Source organism: Ictidomys tridecemlineatus, chromosome 1, assembly GCF_052094955.1.
Source record: "Ictidomys tridecemlineatus isolate mIctTri1 chromosome 1, mIctTri1.hap1, whole genome shotgun sequence".
Lineage (NCBI taxonomy): Eukaryota > Metazoa > Chordata > Mammalia > Rodentia > Sciuridae > Ictidomys > Ictidomys tridecemlineatus.
Genome location: NC_135477.1, coordinates 67080316 through 67098870, shown reverse-complemented (window position 1 = coordinate 67098870; position 18555 = coordinate 67080316). Strand labels below are relative to the sequence as shown.

The window sequence follows — 18555 nt, the reverse complement described above, 5'->3', positions numbered from 1 at the left end:
ATAGAAGCATAGTATAACTATAAAGATTTCTAGCGGAAAGTTTTATTGGGGGTGATGAAACTATTCTGTATCTTGGTAGTTACAAAAGCTTATATTTACAAAAAAGAATCTTCAGAGAGCTGAACCTGAAGAAAAAGAAAAGTATCTAGATAAATAACCGCTAAATCCAAACAGCATCTGTATCTTACTGTTGTATTAATCAATTTCCTGGTTTGAATACTTGTACTATGGTATGTTAGATCCTGACATTCATTAGTGAATGATGATGATTGAAAGGCACATGGTAATTTTCTTTATGATTCTTTCAACTGCTAAGTTAGACTAAAATGATTTCAAACGAAAAAAGTTTTTCAAAAAGAGTCTTTAGAAATCTGTGAGTGTTACAAAGACCATCCAAGCTTCCCTTAGAACGTTGTCCAAGTTTCACAATGTGAATAGCCTGTGCAATGGTTTGAAGGTAAGAAAGAGTGGGCTGGCTTCCCAATGGTAACACTATTCAGTCTGCCCAGTTCACAGTGTGAGGTCCCTATGATAGGAGAGGAGGCTTGCACTGATTGATAATAGGACTTGTCAACTGTGTGAAAAACTTTGGGGATTTTCCCACAGGTCTTTGGAAGCATTCCAGAAGGAAAGAGATGATAACATTTGAATTCTATAAGGTTTGTTCTGACTACAGTGTGGAGAAAGATTAGAAGAGAGTCCTAATGGTGAAAAGCTGACCTACATTGAGAACTGATTGAATATGAAGTGATGAACAAGAAGATGTTTTCATTTAAATACAATTTAAATACAAGTTTCATTTAAATACAAGTTTATTTATTTTCATTTAAATACAAGTTTCCAATTTAAATACATAAGCACCATACAATTAAAATAAAAACCAAGACAAAGTTATGGGAAGCCACTCCTGAGCTATTTAGCATCTTCTTGGGACTTGAGCAAAGGAGATTTTGGTTTGGCATTGCAAGTCATTTTATGGCTCCTCCCACTTAATGGATTACACAATGCTGTGACCTCAGTCTTTGCTGGGCTAGGAAATCTGCTCTCCTAGCTCTGGAATTGGGTGTAACCCCTTGGGCCTGGACAGCTCACCTCCTACCTTATTTGGCAAAAAAACATTCTATTGAAAAATCTTTGATGTTGCCCTCATATGAATAAACCAAACATGGGCTCTCACTTTCTCTTTTTACAGTGTTGAAGCTCAACCCCTAAGGTTGTAGAGCCGTCCTGCCTCACCTTTCAAAATTACTTTCAATGTTGCGTCTTGTGGTGTTTTTTCACCACCTTTTTTTTCCCCTTAGCTTTATTTCGCAGCCAGTCACTCCAAGCAGAGGAACTCTGTTTCCACCACTTTTGTGGGACATGGGTGGGAAAAATGATGAGAAAATCTGGGAAGAGGATGGGTATCTTGTAGATAAATGAGCATGTTCCAGTAATCGACTGGGATAGTGTAGAAGAGATGGAACAATATATATTATGAAGCATAATTCACTCAATTCTGAACTAAATTTCTTCTAGCTCTTCTTCGGGGTTAGTCAGTTTCCTATTACTATAACAAAATCCCTGAAAAAAAAATCAACATATGAAAAAAGGAAAGATTTATTGTGGTTCACAGTTTTGAAGTCTATGGCTGCTTGGTCCAGTTGCTTTTGTGCTTGCTTCTGTACTTGTAGTGAGGCAAAGCATCATGGTGGAAGATTATGGTAGAGAAAGTATGTTCACCCCATGGCCAGGGATGAGAGAGAGAGAGAACTCAGTACTGCACAATCCCATTTAGGGGCAAGCATTCAGTGACCCAAAACCTCCCATTGGGCCCCACCTCTTAAAGTTTCCACAACTTTCCTAAAGTGCTGTGGCCTGAGCACCAAGCCTTTAAAACATGGACCTTTGGGGGATATTCTAGATTAAAACAATAGCAGCTGTCATGAAAATGTCACGTTAACTTGGGGCATTGAGCGACCCCATAATATGAGCATCACACAAGGCCTCAGGCCCATATGGGGGGCCTTATAGGAGCCTCTAAATACCACAAGTGTGTGAGCCAGATGCCCTCCAGGCTCCCTTCCACTGGACCATTCTTTGGTTTGTGAAGGACCTGGTTTCCTTACTTCCTGCTGACCCTGTGCCTGCAGACATGCCCAGGGTGGTAGAGAGTTACATGGCCAAAGCAGAGGATGGCTATTAGTTTGGGGCCCAGAGGTTCAGCAGGCATCTTGTTTATCTCTCATCACTACTCTTTACTATGCAGAGCTGCTGCCTTCTGCTCCAGTGCAGGAGGTAAGTGAGGTAATTGACATTAGGTCACCCTGGAGATACTCACTTGAACCACAGTGTTTGCCTTCACTGTGTACTAAGTTCCAAGGCCAAGAAACTGCATTGCCCAAACATGACATTTCCCGGGATTGGGCTGGGTTGGGAGTGCATCTGGGTGGGAAGTCAGTCTGACATTTGACCCATAGATTTGAGCACCACCCATTTATGAGCACCTTCGTGCTCCCCAATCTCCAGCAGAGCTTCTGCACCATGAGATGCCTCTCTCTACATGCATCAGCCTCTGATTACACACTCTGCTCTTCACCCCACATAAAAGCCCACTTTCTTCAGGATTTCAGGGACTTCCCAACACTGCCTCCCTTCTGAGAGCTCCTCTGGAAATCTCCCTCACCCCAGAGGCTGCAGACACGGCTGCCTCCCTGACCTGTAGGAAGGTGTCTCCCTTCCATCTCCTTTGGTAGCCTGGGTGGAATCTGAGCTCCGCCACTTCCTGTCTGTCTAACTTGGCCAGATTCCAATGCTTTTATGGCCTCAGTTCCCTGTTGTGTGAAAGAGGGCATACTGCCTTGGCTGTGCGTTGTTGCACACTTGTGGGGTCCACTCCAAGAGTGCACGGCACAGCTCCCCAAGGCAGTCTGCTTCAGACAGGCCTTCCTCTGCAGGATGATGGGCCATAGTTTTCTTAGCTTGGAAGCAGTGTTCTTGTGCAGTCCCATCTGGGAGGCAAAGGGTGGGTTTAGAATCAGAAGTCTTGGTTTTGACTCATGATTGTGAGTTTAGACAAACCACCTACTGGCTCAACGTTGGTCTTGACCTGTATAAAATAAGATTTTGAGCCCATTCCCTTTTCCACAGGATGCTGCAAGTATCACAGAGGCAAGATGTGGGAGTGCCTTTACCCTCCAAGGCTATCAGGAAAACACAGTCAAAGTCAACTATTTTATTTTATCTTCAGATTTGAGTTTTCTTTTTCCTATCTTTTGGAGGAGGGTAATTTTACACAAGAGTCCACCAGACTTTTTCATGGGATTTGGTTTTGTGTTGGGTGATTTGAGGGGAAGTTCAAGAAACTGTCAGGAAGCTGGGCAAATCTAATTGGGTATCTTAATTTTATGAGATGAGTGGAGTAGAGCGAGGCAAAGCTATACTTTGTAAAGGAGTAGCTAATATTCATGTTAAGTAGGAGAAGGACATGTTTTCCACTTTTGTGGTTCACAGAGCATCTCTTTTCTCTAAGTGTAGAGACATTTTCGAGTGATTTCATGTTTCATCCAGAGAGGTTTTGTTTTAAGTTGGCCTTTGGTGGAATTGTTTATGGTAGGTGGGGAATCCCACAATATGGTCTGAGAGACAAGTGACAGCAGCTGTCTCTGTCAGCAGTGCCCCTTGTGGCTCGAATGTTCTCCCTCCCATACTCTCCCTCCTGTACACTCTCCATCCTGTACCGTCCTGTGTTTCCACTTAGAGTATTTTTTCCTTGCTTCTTACAAACCCTGAGCAAATCCAAAGACATTATGGGCCTTCTTTTCAACAAAGACAATTATACAACAATACACATACCATTTGCAACTGTGTCAGGGAATTCATCTGTCCCTATAGTCACACTGGCAGACAACCCCAACTGGCAAGCATATAGTGGAAGTTCAGAAATTTAAGGAGTTGGGCGTAAATACCTCTGTCATTCCAGTTTTTGTCTCACTTTGATTGCTAAACCCAACTTCATTTAACAGCCACACTTTGATTCACCCAAGAACAAGGGGACCCCTTGGAAGAAAAAAATTATGAAAGTCTCAAGACAACATCATATTATGTCTTCCCTGGTATTCTCTTAGCTCCTATGTTACCTTCCTGGGACCAGAGAGAGCAAGGTCAGCTCTTGCAATAATGAATTAATTGTATCATCAATTTAGTTGTCCAAAACCCCACACTGTGCACTTGGGAAAAAACTGACACTCTATGTATCCAGGTATGTACGAATACATGTACTTATGTATATGTACTTGTGTGGGGGATTTCTGTATGCGAGTCTAAGCCTTTTTATAAATTGTGTGGCCTCACCTATGATCATACAGCACACCTGGGATTTTGAACTCTGAAGTGATTCAATACTCTGGAGCGATTTAGGAGACAGAAATCACAAAGTAATCCAAAGAGGGGAAGTTTAAAGCATAGAATTATTAAGCTATGATTAAAAAGATAATAATAGGATATTAGCAATTTCCTGTGGTTCAGACCCCAGTGGAAAAGTTGTTGTTGAACCCACTGAGTGGCCAAGAACTGTACTTGTTTGCTGAGCCAGAGTAGCTCTGCAATCATGGGGTAGTCTGGAATCAGCCCTGTAGTCCAGGGCAGGACAAGCAAACTGAAACTTGTGGCCCTAATGGCTGCCCAGTGGCAGTGGGGTGCAGGTGCAGTAGGAGGCCTGGAACACTGCGTGGACCATGGGAGACCTGGGGGAAGGATACAAGCAGAGGAAATCACAGGCAGGGTGGGTAGGAAGCCCCAGGCTTTCCCTGTTTCTCGGACTGCAGGAAGGTTGAGCTGAGGCCAGGTCGCTGCTCTAATCTCTCTGACTCCCTAGGGTGCAGGCTCTGGCTCAGAAAGCAAACCCACTGAGGCACATCCAGAATCTGCAGGAAGCTCTTGTTCTTGTGACATCTCTCTAGTGCCATCTGTTGAAAAGCTTGTCACTGTGCCCACTTGAAAAACACTTAAAGGGATTCTCTCCTTGATCAAGAGCATAAATTGAAGGGTAAATTTGTAGCCCAGAGTCCCCTAATAATTGGCAGATAGGTGTGTCTGTGTATCTTCATGTCTGTGTACATAGCAAGTCCATATGTGCACTGAGTGTGCCCTCTGTGTGCAGAAAGGACAACAAGGATTCCTCAAGCTGGGTTGCATAGGAGAGGCTGAGCAGGCAAGGAAGGTGGAGGGGTGGGCCTGGCTGGTTCTGGGCTCAGAGGTCCCCTCTGGCCTTCCTCTTTCTTTCTTTCCTTCCAGGCACAAGCAACTGGCTCCCAGCCCAGTTCAACATTAAGAGAACCAATTAGGTCTGGAAATCTCAGCCAACCACCCACAACCACCCTCTGTAGTAGGAAGGTGAGAATTTAGGGGAGGCTTTCAAGGATGGAAAGGTAGAGATCATGCAAAAGAATGACCGAGTAGCAAATTTGGGAAGCATAATCTTAAGGAAGGTGTTCTCTGGCAAAAATGCTGAGAGGAGGCTGGTTCCAAAGGGCTTTGCTTTATACCAATTGCTCCACCCAATCAGCTGGATGCCCAGAAACCAGGCCAAGTCAGTGGAGTGGTGCAGGAGGGTGTTAGGGACAAGAGAGGTGCACACATGTGATTCTGCTTCATCCCTACCTGAGCAGAGCCACATAGACAAGGGCCCTCACCTGGTTAAAACTGTTATTTACTCATAAAATGAACTTAGGAGAGTAATTAGCAATTAAAAATGTATCCTAAGGCTGACTGATCCCCCTGTCTCCTCAGAAAAGAACAGTGAAAGAAAAGGATTGCTTCCTGAGACAGGATAGACACAGAGGCCTAGAAAAAGGAGAGTCTGACCCAGGAATATTTGCCCCAAGTTGACTTCCCTCTTTAGAGATCCATAGAAGGGTGGTGGAGGGGGATCTTGTCCTCTCCTGCGTCTCTGTATGACCTCTAAGAAACACAGCAGAGAAAGGGGACTCACTGAACTCTGAGGACCAGAAGCGCTTGAAGGAAACACATTTTGGTATATGGGAAAGCATGGGTCAGCCCTGCCACCTACTGGCCACAGTGAGAATAGCAGAGGCTTGGGATGGATGCACTGAGAGCCAACACATCCCCATGCCCATTCTGTTTGCTTGTTGTACAGATTACTACCCCAAATCTGCTATATGTCAGTCTCTGGGACAAGATGGAGGGAGACTAAGGAGAATAATTGCCTTTGTGAGATGACAATTTAATGGAGTAAGTAAAACTTATATTAGCACAATTTCTGCTATGAAGAAAAAAATAATAATGTAGAGAACATCCAGAGATTGTGCCTTTCTGGGGAAGAGAAACAGTTCTAAATTATAGAAGTACAAGGAAGCTCATTGTAGACTGAAGGGAATGCATTTTAATGCCATAGGTAAGGAAGATGTTGACATTTTAGGGACTGGATCCACACCCAGATCTCTTGACTCTCTCAGAGTACTGAGCATCATGCAGATGGCAGCTCTGATGATCTCTGATGATCTCTGTATGTCATTTCCCTTTCCAGGACACTGTATGGAATGTAGGTTCTGGATAGACTTTGGTCTCTATGTTCTGGCATCTGCTCTATGGACTGGACTCAGGATCTTGACCAAAACTTTTGCTTTGAACTCTGTTTCTAGGTGTGAGCTATGGTGCCTGCCGTGACAATCTGGATTCGGGTCCTCTGTCTCTGGGTCAGTTCTCTGAGATCCTGACTGAAGAATGGGATCAGATCACCGAGTCCCTCTGCTCTGGTCTCTGAATTAAGACTCAGGGATCAGGACTTCAGAATTTTTTTCAGAATTCATTCCATTGCGATGAAATTCAAGCTGCATTTGAAATTGTGGTATCTGCCGTCTGGTTATTCAAGACTCTGTTATGTATATTGAACTCTGAGCCAAGTCATGAGGAATTTCCGCTCCAGGTCTGGTGGTGTTAAGGCCCATAGGCTGGTTCTCTATTTGAAGCTACTGTTTCATGAGGTTGCTACTCTAGACTATAAGATGAGATTTTCATAGGAATCCTCATTCCAGACTAGAAACATAGGTAAATTCTTCATCTTATAAATGGAGACTTGTCAAAGAACACATTTAGTTAGTTATTTGTTTGTTTGTATATATTTTAGAGATATAAAGTCTCACTAAGTTGTCCTGGATGACCTCAAATTTGTGATCCTCCTACCTCAACCTCTTGAGTAACTGAAATTACAGGCATGAACTCTTCTTCTTTGAGAACTACTCTAGGAAACTGTTCTAGTCAGTGGTTTGTCCTTGAAGGATCAGGGGCTCATGTATATCTCTTGAAGAGAGGTTAGGACTTTCTTGACCCTGAGGTATTGAGCCAGCCCACACACAAAAAGAAATTGGGACAGACAACTTCAGACACTAGACTACGAAGTCAGGAGAGAGGATCTGATTCACTGTGTTCACCTGTATCTTGCAAACTGCTGTGAAGAGACCATGTTAAGCATTTGATAATGAAGAAATCAGTAATAAGAATTAATGAGAGGAAAAATTCAATTGTTTAGAAAGATTAAAGGGAGGGAGAAAGACGAGGCATTTATTAAGCACCTGATATATGCCTCAGTGTGATGATTACTTTGTAGGCAATATCTCATTTAATTTTCACAACACTTGTATTTGGCACACATTATGTTACTACTCCCACCCTGTTTCCATGAGTCACTAGGAGGAGTCACCACTGGACTCAGGATATGGTAGCACTCAGCCATGGTTGAGCCTAGTGAAAGGATACAAAGCAAATCAGCAAACATTAAAAAAACAAAACAAAACAAAACGAAATGCATGAGGTGAAGTCTGGAGAAGGCCAGGTGCAAGCTTCTAAGGGTCCTCTCCTGATGGTGTCACAAAGGATGTGCTTAATGCCTCTAGTAAGAAACTGTGACAACACATGTATTATAAGGCATACTGAGGAAGTTCATTAGAAACTTAGTATTCAGGATTATTTGTTAGTATTCAGGATTATTTATTGGGTGCTGGTAAAGTAGGCAGTTTGTGTCTAGAATATACTGCAATTCCAGGCTTCTGGATGGAAAATAGGTGTTTAGACTAAACAGTACTCTTTATACAATGCTTCAGGCACAGTGAGCCACTCTGAGATGTTCTGGGATAGTTTAATCAGCTTTTTCATGGTGGTGAGTAAAAAACTCAACCAGCAATTTCCTCCTCTACAACTGTAGAGGAGGAAAAGTATACCTGGAGGCTCACTGTTGGTTTCAGAAGTCTCAGTACATAAACAGCAGGTTCCACTCCTTGTGGCTCAAGGTAAGGCAGCAAATCAGAGTGGAAGAATGTGGTGGAGAGAAATAGCTCTATGAAAATCCAAAAGCAGAGAGAGTGACTCCATTCACCAGATACAAATGTATACCCCAAAGGTATAGCCCCAATGCCCCAACTCCTCCAGCTACCACTCAATTAATCCCATCAGGTGATTGATTTGCTGACTGGGTTAAGACACTCATAACCCAATCCTTTCTTCTCTGAACCTTTTTGCATTTTCTCACGCCTGAGCTTTCTTTTGGGGAACACCCCACATCCAAACCATAACATGGGGATGGATGGGAACTCAAGAAATCCAAGTTCTGAGACTCCAATCAAAGGCCTGTCTTGCAGGTAAGCCTTTCTAAAGAGGGCAGGTTCTGGCTGCCCTGTTATGTGTTTCCTCCACAGTAGTTTGAGGGACACTCAGGCTCTGGACGATGACCCCAGTGCCTACTCACCTGGGCATCTTTAATGATGTCAAAAAACAACTTGCAGCTTTTAGAGGGATGTTTTGGGAAAATCACAAAAGCAGGATGGGGCTCCATGTTTAGGTCTTCGGGAGCCTGGAAGTGAGATAAATGCCGGGAAGATTAAGACTTGTTTGGAAAAGTCAACAAGCTTAATTAACTAAGAGAACTTGAGACCCAGGGTATCTATAATCTTGTCATTGAATGTCCCTATGATAAGGAGTATAGTGTCAGCTCTGATCATCTGACACACTATATGGTATTTATTCTTTTGGGGTGACCTGTGGGATGAGCCTCAAGATTCCTCCCTGTGACCTAAAGTCTGCTAGACTCCAAAGTCCTGTTATTTTTCTGCCTCCCCTCTTCACTCTCCCTTGCCTCCCAGAAAACTTCCCTTGCCTCCTTCTTGGGGCACTGTTTCCCCTACATGTGCTTGTGTTTTCTCACTTCTTCAAAGTAACAAACTTTTCTTTCTTCTGCCTCAGCACAAGTTGCCCCAACTTGGGCTCATTCTATCTTTTTTTATCAGGGCTTCTTTCCCCTGCAACAAGACACATAACCTGGATGCGTTTTGTTGTTGTTGTTTTTGTTTTTGCCTTTAAATACCCTAAAATGTTGAAGCTGGAGGCTGTTTCCTGCAGAGATAACTTGGTCCAGTAGGAAGCAGTCTCTGCCCGTCAGACAATAGTCTTTTCAATTTGGACAAAACTAGGACTTGGTGTGTTTTCTGAGCAACTGCCCCACAACACTATTAAGCTTGCTAAGGGCATTAGTCAATATATTTTACAGAAGAATGGCAAGCACTGATTAATAAGGAATTTTTGGCACAGTATTTAAAGGACTTCTAAATTAGTATTTCTCATTACCTAGGAACTAACTCCAACTGACTTAGCATATAAGATCCCTGAATTTCACATGATGAATGTTTATCTGGTGTGTATCATTGTATACTGTATAACTTACTATTTATTCTGCCTCATTAGATTTGCAGGTGGCATTGTAGTCAGTTAATTTGTAGATGTGTGTTTCAATCTGCTGCAAATAAATTTTAGTTCATCACTTTCCAGTGCAAATGAATCAAGCAAATATATTTTCAATGCTTCTGCGCTTTCAACTTTCCAAATAGTTACTTTTATTTCAAAGACAGACATAGGAAATTTCAGAAGATTACATTGGAGAAAATGCTCTAATAATTCTTAATAACAGTGGGAATGAGATGGTGAAAGAATGGATAACATCTGAATACTAGCAAATCACTATGCTCTTACAATGACGAAACTCTAAAAAAGAGGAAAAAATAGCATGTTATAATGCTTATCACAGGGCATACATACATCCCCCAGAATATTATAATCAGAGGGGCATTAATGATTGTGATCAAGCAATTAACTTGAGTGGTTCTGAGTATTTATTTATTTATTCATTCATTCATTTGTCAATGTCAGCCCTAGCTCATCTCAGTTGTATAGGCTTACATCTTTTCTTTTCTTCCATTTTTTTTTAGATCAATCTAGTTTTGCTGAGAAGCACACTTTTCTTATATGTGTCTTAATAGGAAGAATTATTCAGTTGGGTACAAAAACAAATAGTATACATGCTATAAAAAATATTTAAAAACAAAATAACTTTCTCCACCTCAATGGTTTCTTGTTCTCTTCTTTTCATCTGAAGAATTAGGATCATATTGGTAATAATCTAAAGATTTCCCTACCAGAGTGGATTTTAATTTAAAAACTAACAATATCTGAAAAACTATTTTCAGCTTAATTGAATCAATGTGATGTCCTTTTGGTATTACTGATACATGTATAATTCCCAACAAATAAACTGTTCAGTGTTTATTCTGAAGTGGCACACTTAATAAATATACCTTTAATATTCAAATGTGTATTTATATAAAGGTAGAATGTACATTCACATATATGTTCATCAGTATTATAAGTGTTTAATTATATGAAAATATAGCAGATTGCTAGAGCTTTACCATCATTTACTTCTGAGTATTTATTCAATAATTTTTGAAGGAAAAATAAATATTAAAAGCATTACTTTGATTAGTAGGAAACATTGTCAAGAATCTTTTTATACTGCTTGGATGCTAAAACTTTAAGCATATTATTTGTGTGTGTGTGTGTGTGTGTGTGTGTGTGTGTGTGTTTGTGTGCAATACATATCTAATGAGAATTTAAGTCTGCAATATAAGGCACAACAATTTTATTTGTTTTCCATGTCTAAATATACCTTTTTCAAAGTTCTTCTAGTTCACAGTTCCTTTACCAAGTAGAAATAATTAATATGCAACTATTTCTATGCATATTTATTGTACAATAGATAATGTTTCAAACTACCGAGATCAAATGCATTGCTTTTAACAAATAACATGTAAGATATTAAATTTTTAAAAATTCAAATGTATGACATTATTGCCATTGTTAAGCTGGTAATAAAAAATAAAAGTGTTTTGAATATGTATTTTAAAATAATAGATATAGATCAGTAATTGCTTCAGTGTTCCTCAGAAGTTTTCACATACTGTGGAATGTTTTGAATGACACACATTTTTAAAAAGTGAAATTCCTCATAGAGATGAGAGGTTTCAGTTGCAGAACCAACCTTCAAACACACCCCACTGTGAACCTTGTCCAACTGCACCTGACTACTTGCTAGCATAAGATCTGGGAGACTTTGGCAGTTCAGAAGAGGGAGTCACCCAGCTTAACAAGGGTAACCTGAATCATCAGACACCCTTATCACACCTGGATGACCTGGTAATGTCAAATTGGTCTACAGATTTTCACCTGACTCCCATCTTCATTAATGACAGGTCAGTGACAAGGAAGACTGGATTGATTACAAAGGCTTCAACACAAATCTTTCTGGAAAACTTGATTTTTGCTCTAGTTTGAACATCCTTGTAAATCACTACCAGTAAGTTAGTGAAAATCTGCCAAGATGTCTTTTACAAGAAAGAACCCAGAATTTAAAATTACGTCATGCAAAAATTTCCAATTCAGCCATATTTTCACTCCACATTCTTATTTCCTAAATTCCGTGAAGAATTGAAATAGGCTGAGTACTCACGTGCTCTTGCTGTTTTTGATCTCATTTGATTTTCACATAATGTTAGGCATAAAGTTGAAGATTTCTGGTACATGAAATGTTTATGATAGTGTCCTCTACTCCTCCTGGAAGGTCACTACATGGGGTCGGAGCCCTCTTCAGCAGCTGTGGCTCAGTTCAGATAGCTCACCACCACAGAAACGCTGCAGGTACAAGGAGCTGATGTTGGTCGTTTGCGGATCCACTCCTCTGCACCTGCACCATCAGTTTTCTCCAGGCTCAGTCACTCTCAATGGAGGAGCAGCCAGGAACAAGCAACACGCCCTGGGAAAGCTCTGGGCCAGAACAGGCGCCCACTGTGTGAGCTCAGCAGTGCAGACCTGCGTGTAAATCCTTAGAGAAGCTTGTCTGCTCCCGGTGGAAGGGACTTTTTAACAGTCCCTTTGCTCACAAAGGGAAGAGATTTTTTTTTTTTTTTTTTTTTCAGGAAGCCGCTTGGAGGGGGCTGCTCTTCCTGTTGTACTTCTGTCTCTGCTCACAGTGGACCGGGTCCTCATCTGCCTCTTGATTATAGCATTTAAGGCAGAAGCGCACGGGACTCCCCATACTCTCTGCTTTTTCGGTGGACTCGAGACTCTGGCGGTGAACTCCGGGCTCGCTGGAGGAGAGGTAAGCACTTGTTCTGGAATTTTGCTGGTAGTGTTCCGGTGGGGTGCTGGCGGTGGCGTTTCTCTCCCTGGGTGAAAGCTTATGTGTGCGATTCAACAACGAAATTATCTTCTCTTCCCAGGGAAAATACACAATTTCCTTCTTCCTTCCGAGGGTACTTTGGTTCCACGCAGTCTCCCCACTTCCAGCGCCCAGCACACCGTGGCTAATTCCCCAAGGTGTAGCGGCAGCGCCCTGACAGCGCCACCGTGTGGTTCAGAAGGAACTGTTGCCGCAGGCTTCCTGGGTGACCCTTTGCAGGGGAAGAAGAGAAACCAGAACCCCCCTGGAAGGCATCTAACAACTATGCTTTAAGCCTGTTAAAACCACAGGCCAAATTTCTTATTCCTACGGACTTGTGCAGTGGCTAAAGCTCTCTTACACTCAACACATGAAGCATGAAAGACCGTTCTTTAGAATACCAAGGTCATGATGCAGCGCAGTTCTCCAGAGGCCCAGTGTATCCCCTGCCCCTTTTGCTGTGCTCTTGTAAGAGGAGACACATTGTTAAGTTTGAAGGAGCAACTGCATTATATTTGCTAATTCTTTTAAGTTTTGAATTTTTTTGCCATGTAGGCTCATCAGGAGTGATAACAATTCCTCTATCTCCTGAGGTTTCAGTGCCAATAGTCGTTTTATTTTATAAAAAAGACAGTTTTTTTTTAATTGAAAGGTCTTTGTAAGATTGTTATTATTTTTTTCTCTAAATGTTGCAGTTCCTAAGTAATTTTTGTTTTCCCAAATATTTATTTATAGCCTGGCTTTTAATGACAAATTTAATTTCTTTAACAGAGGTTGAACTGCACAGATTTTTGTTACTCCATGGGTCCTAATCAGTAAGTTGCATTTTTCAAATATCATGAAAAACAATCTGTCTAGTTCATCTAGGCATAAAAGTATTTATTATAGTCCTTTATTTTTTGCTAGCTATTAATTATGCTATAATGTTGCCCTTTTTGTTATTTCAACTCTCTTTCTGTTTTCATTAGTCCTGTCTGGCTAGGATGATATCAATTTTATTATTCCTTTCAAAAGACCTTATTTTAGGGGCTGGAGTTGTGGCCCATGGTAGAGCACTTGTCTAGCACACGTGAGTCAGTTATAAATAATGGTGGGTTTCATGTTGCATATTTATGAATACATTTAGTTTTATTTCAAGTCTCATCAACCACCTTTATTTCCAAAATATTTGAAATACATTTGATTTAATAGCAAACTAGATGGACACAATACCTCTGTGTATTTTTTATGTGGTGCTGAGGATCAAACCCAATGCCTCAAAGTGAGAGGCAAGCACTCTACCACTGAGCTACAACCCCAGCCGGAAACATGTTTTCTAATCTCATAGATATATTTAGTTCATAGAAATTGAGTCAATATTAAAATTTAAGGAGACTCATGCAGAAATATGGATTTCAAGGTTCTCTTGAAGAACCACATGGGGTCTCCTTTAAGACCACTACTGTGTGGTGCACAGGGTGCCCCCTTCATACTGGGCATATATGTCTCCCAGATTTCTGCTGGTGCACTGTTGCTTTCACTCAGAATCCTGTACTTTGCCTGTATAGAGGAGTTTATGACTCTTGTTTTATAACATATTTTGACTAAAATTTCATGGTTTTCATGATAATTTTACTCATTTACAAGAATATGGGCTATGGAATATATTAATCTCTTTGAAATGAACTTGGATTTTAGAATTTAGAAATTGATATTTTTCATTCTGTGTACAATAAGTGATATTCCCATTAAAATTTCCATAAACTTTGTTAGTTTACTCATGGTTAGAGGTGGACAGCATATACACATTGTAAGCAATATTGTATCTTTTATTTCAGCATTGCCCCTTAAAATGCAAGTGATTTCTACTTTTTTCATGATTCTAACATTAATCCATGTGTATCAGTATAAAATATTTGTTGAAACACAAAATTTCATAATTTTACATAAAATTATAAATAATTTTAGCAATTATAAATGGAACCATATAAAAAAGAATTTGGAAAAGGAGATATGAATTAGGGTTCCAGGATTATCATTTTAAGTGAGAATACATTGGTATTGAGCTTTCTAACACATATCACAGGGGAAAAACAATAATTGTAATAAGCAATCAAAGTTTATTTGAAGTCCCTGTCTTTTAACACAGAGCCCATTTCCCCAGTGACACATATGGTGACACTATAAATAGGTTTGTGTAGCATGAAGAAAACTTGCATATTATTGGAAAGCTCCCAAAGCTATCTCCCTGCTATTCTAATTCCTCAAATGTGAATGTTTGCTATGAAAATATTATCAAATAGGTGTTAGCATTGGTGAAGAGATTTAATATTGGACCATTGCTGAAACATGACTATAGTCTTAAGTCTTTTGCAATATTACTTGCATTTTAAAAGAAGTCAAGTCACCTTTAGCAAACAATACTGTATTGCATACTTAAAATTTGCTCTATATGTATAATAAGAATTGTAATGCATTCCACTGTCATGTAGTTAAAAAATAAAATCAATTTAAAAAAATTGAACATATAATGCACAGTTTTATAATATTTTTCTGACAGTGAATCAAGGAATTTTTCTGATGAGCCTTGGTATTTCTGGAAATGTTGACATTATTTGGAATACAGATTGATAATCCCTGCTCTAGAGATGAAAGTTTAGCTCATAACTTCAATAGGATTCTTAAATCCTCTTACTACAGTGTTTTAGCTTTGGGTGTTATTGAGAATAAAGTGTCAGTCCTTGTCCTCAAGAAAGTTTAAGTTTTAGTTTTAGAAAGAGGAAAAAGTTATTTAACTCCAAAACACCATGATAAAGGCTATGACAGAGGCAAAGATTCCTTAGAGGACTAAACAGTTGAAGCAAGTTTTGGAGATGACTGGAGTTTATGTGGCCACTCTAGGCAGAGGAGGGCTTTGTAAAGTGAAAGAGCAGCCCATCTGGAAGTACAGGCCATAGAAGGAAGAGGCTGCTCTTCATCTTCTTTATATATCATATGTTCGTGTTCATATGGTCTGTTATCAGATTTTCAGTTCAACTGAGCAATTTTGTTAATAAATTGGTTTTGTTTTCCAGAAAGGCCACATGCCACTTTTAATTGCTGAATATGAAAACAAACAGCAGATGGCAAAATTTTGAATTCAGCTGAAAGCAAATATACATGCTGTTGATCAGAAGAAAAGGTATCTTATTAAAAAAAAAGCCTTAATGATGCGGTGATAGTCACTCAAATCAGAAATATTAAATTAATTGGAAGAAGAATGATAACTTATATTTATTGAGTGAGAAATATAAGCACAAATCACTTGTTAGATAGAAATGTGATTACTTGGACTGGGATATATATATATATATATATGGTATGATTTATTCCTTTACAATATTATCTGTATTTTTTATTTTAAGGGATTTTGTGGATCACATGATTTTGTGTTATTCAAAGGGTTTTCATGTAAGATTTTAAAGTGTAAACTTAGTTTATTTTTGATCCAAAACTGAACTCCTTAACCTTTCTATTGTGTTTTTAGCTTCAGCTTTTTAACACTTTCCCTTTGAAATTGCTATATTAAGCAAAAAATAGACATTGAAAATCATTTTTTTATTTAGGTGATTATTTGCTTTAAATTACTTTCTTTGAAGTAATTTATATTATATTATTCCTAAATGAGAATTAATTGCAATTGCCAGATGCTTTACTTTTTCTAAAGTATTTTGATTCTTTAGTTTTTTAATTAATTTTTTACTTGTTTTAATTAGTTACACATGAAAGTAGAATGCATTTCTACAATTTGACATATCATACATAGATGAGATATAGTTTCTCATTTTTCTGAGCGTACATGTGCAAAATCATATTAGTCATGCAGCCACATTTATACATACAGAAATAACATCTGTTTCCTTTTACTATCTTTTCTATCCCCACATCCCCTCCCCTCCCTTCCCATCACTTCCCTCTACCTAATCTAAGGTAAGGGTATTTTTCTCTAGTGCCAACTGCCTTATTGTAAATTAGCATCCAAATATTGGAGAAAAATATTGGCCTTTGGTTTTGTAGTATTGGCTTATCTCACTTAGCATGATATTCTTCAACACCATCCATTTATTGGTGAATGCCATGATTCCACTCTTCTTTACAACTGAGTAATATTCCATTATGTATATATACCACATTTTCTTTATCCATTCATCTATTGAGGGACATCTAGGTTGGTTCCATAGTTTAACTGTTGTTTTAATTTCATCTTCAAATCTGAAACTTATTTTTTCTGGATATAAAATTCTTGATTGGCATCCATTTTCTTTCAGAGCTTGAAATATGTTATTCCAGGACCTCCTAGCTTTGGGGATCTGGTTTGATAAATCAGTTGAGGTCTGAATTGGTTTCCCCTTATACATAAGTATTTGATTTTTTTTCTCTCACAGCCTTTAAGATCTTATCTTTATTCTCTGTTTTAGTCATTTTCATTATCATGTGTCTTGGTGTGAGGTAGCTGTAATTTTGTACACATGAGGTCCTATAAGCCTCTTGTATTTGATTTTCCATTCTATAGGTTTGGTGTAGTTTCTGCTATTATATCATTGAAAAGAGTGTGCATTCCTTTGGTTTGTATCTTTCCTCCTTCATCTATTCTGATAATCCTTCAATTTGTTTTTGTTTTTTTCATGTTATCCCATAATTCTTGGATGTTCTATTCATGGTTTCTTACCATTTTCTCTGCATGGTCAACTCTGTGTTCAAACCTATATATTTTGTCTTCATTGTCCGAGGTTCTTTCTTCCAAGTGGTATAGTCTGTTGGTGATACTCTCTGTTGAATTTATAATATGGTTTACTGATTTCTTCATTTCGAGGATTTCTTCTTATTTTTTTTCATGATCTCTAACTCTTTATTGAAGTGGTCTTTCACTTCCTGTATTTTTCCTTTGACTTCACTCCTTATACTATCCCTTACTTCACATTTCAATTTAACTATGTATAATCTGAACTCCTTCTTGAACATTTCTTTTACTGTGTGATCAGTGGCTTCTGTTGTTGAAGCATCTTGGTTTGTTTGGGTGCTTTATTTCCTTGTTATTTTTTATGTTGTTAGTGTGTTTTTCCATCTAGAAGTATGGATGGATCTAAGGGAGCATAAATTTGACCCTGTAGACCTATAGTGTCCCTGAAGGTTTCCAGCACTTTGCTTTTAATACTGAGACCAATATCAACAGCACCCAGTGTACACTATATAGCCTTAAACCTAATAACATCCACTAAGGCATCTACTGCTTTCTCATATAAAACCAAAATGATGAGTTTAATAACTATAGTACAAACAGAAAATTTGTTAAAACAGTTTATAATTTCAAATGATGTATGAGAGACAGAGGTAGTATAATATGCGGTTTTCCGTTTTCGGGAGAGAGGAAGAGGAAAGCTAGAAGTAAAAATTCACAGGAAGAGTGGAAGAGGAGCTGACAGAGATTGGCTATTAGTTGGAGAAAAGTTGTAAAGAAAATCCAAGAAAGTAGACGAGAGAGAAAGAATATAAACAAAGAGAAAAAGTTAAAGACATAAGAATACAAGAAAAATGGAAATTTTCACTCATATATCATTATCCTCCACACAGAAAGTGAAAGACCACTTCAATAAAGAGATTGTGAAAAAAACTAACCAGAAGTCCTCAATATGAAGGAATCAGTAAACCAAATTATAAATTCAATAAAAAATCCTGTTCCAAATATGGTAGAGAGATTAGAGAATTGAAAAATAAAATAAGTGTAGCTGGAAAGTCAAAGTGTCTGTGTCAGTGTTCAACAGTTCTCAGCCCCGTCTCTGACATCTCTTGGGATCACCAAACCCAGATCAGCCCTCACAAACCCAGTCTCTATCCCATCCATCTGGGCTTCAGCTACTTTAGGCTTGGCCATGCTGCAGTCTCAAGTTCTCAATGCTGTTCCTATTGCAGACACCACTAGAGATACACTCATCCAGAGGAGCAACTCCAAGATGCAGCAGCAAGACAAGGGCTATCAGCAGTCTCAGCAGGAAGACCCA

General features: G+C 39.2%; 1 protein-coding gene across 3 annotated transcripts in view; it reads right to left on the bottom strand.

Moving 5' to 3' along the window:
• Mbl2 (mannose binding lectin 2) overlaps positions 1 to 18555 on the bottom strand; it is a 34235-nt gene that overhangs the window by 5754 nt on the left and 9926 nt on the right. For 2 of the 3 annotated variants that reach the window (XM_078041991.1, XM_078042002.1), the window contains exons 1-2: positions 11831 to 12674; positions 8741 to 8845 (exon numbers count right to left, since the gene is read on the bottom strand). Coding sequence is in view for 1 of the 3 variants with exons in the window: in XM_078042002.1 (XP_077898128.1) it covers positions 8741 to 8748 (8 nt within the window). In the remaining 2 variants the exon portion in view is untranslated. Of the gene's footprint in view, positions 1 to 8740; positions 8846 to 11830; positions 12675 to 18555 lie in introns of those variants that run through there. The other variant, XM_078041994.1, reaches the window with a different exon arrangement.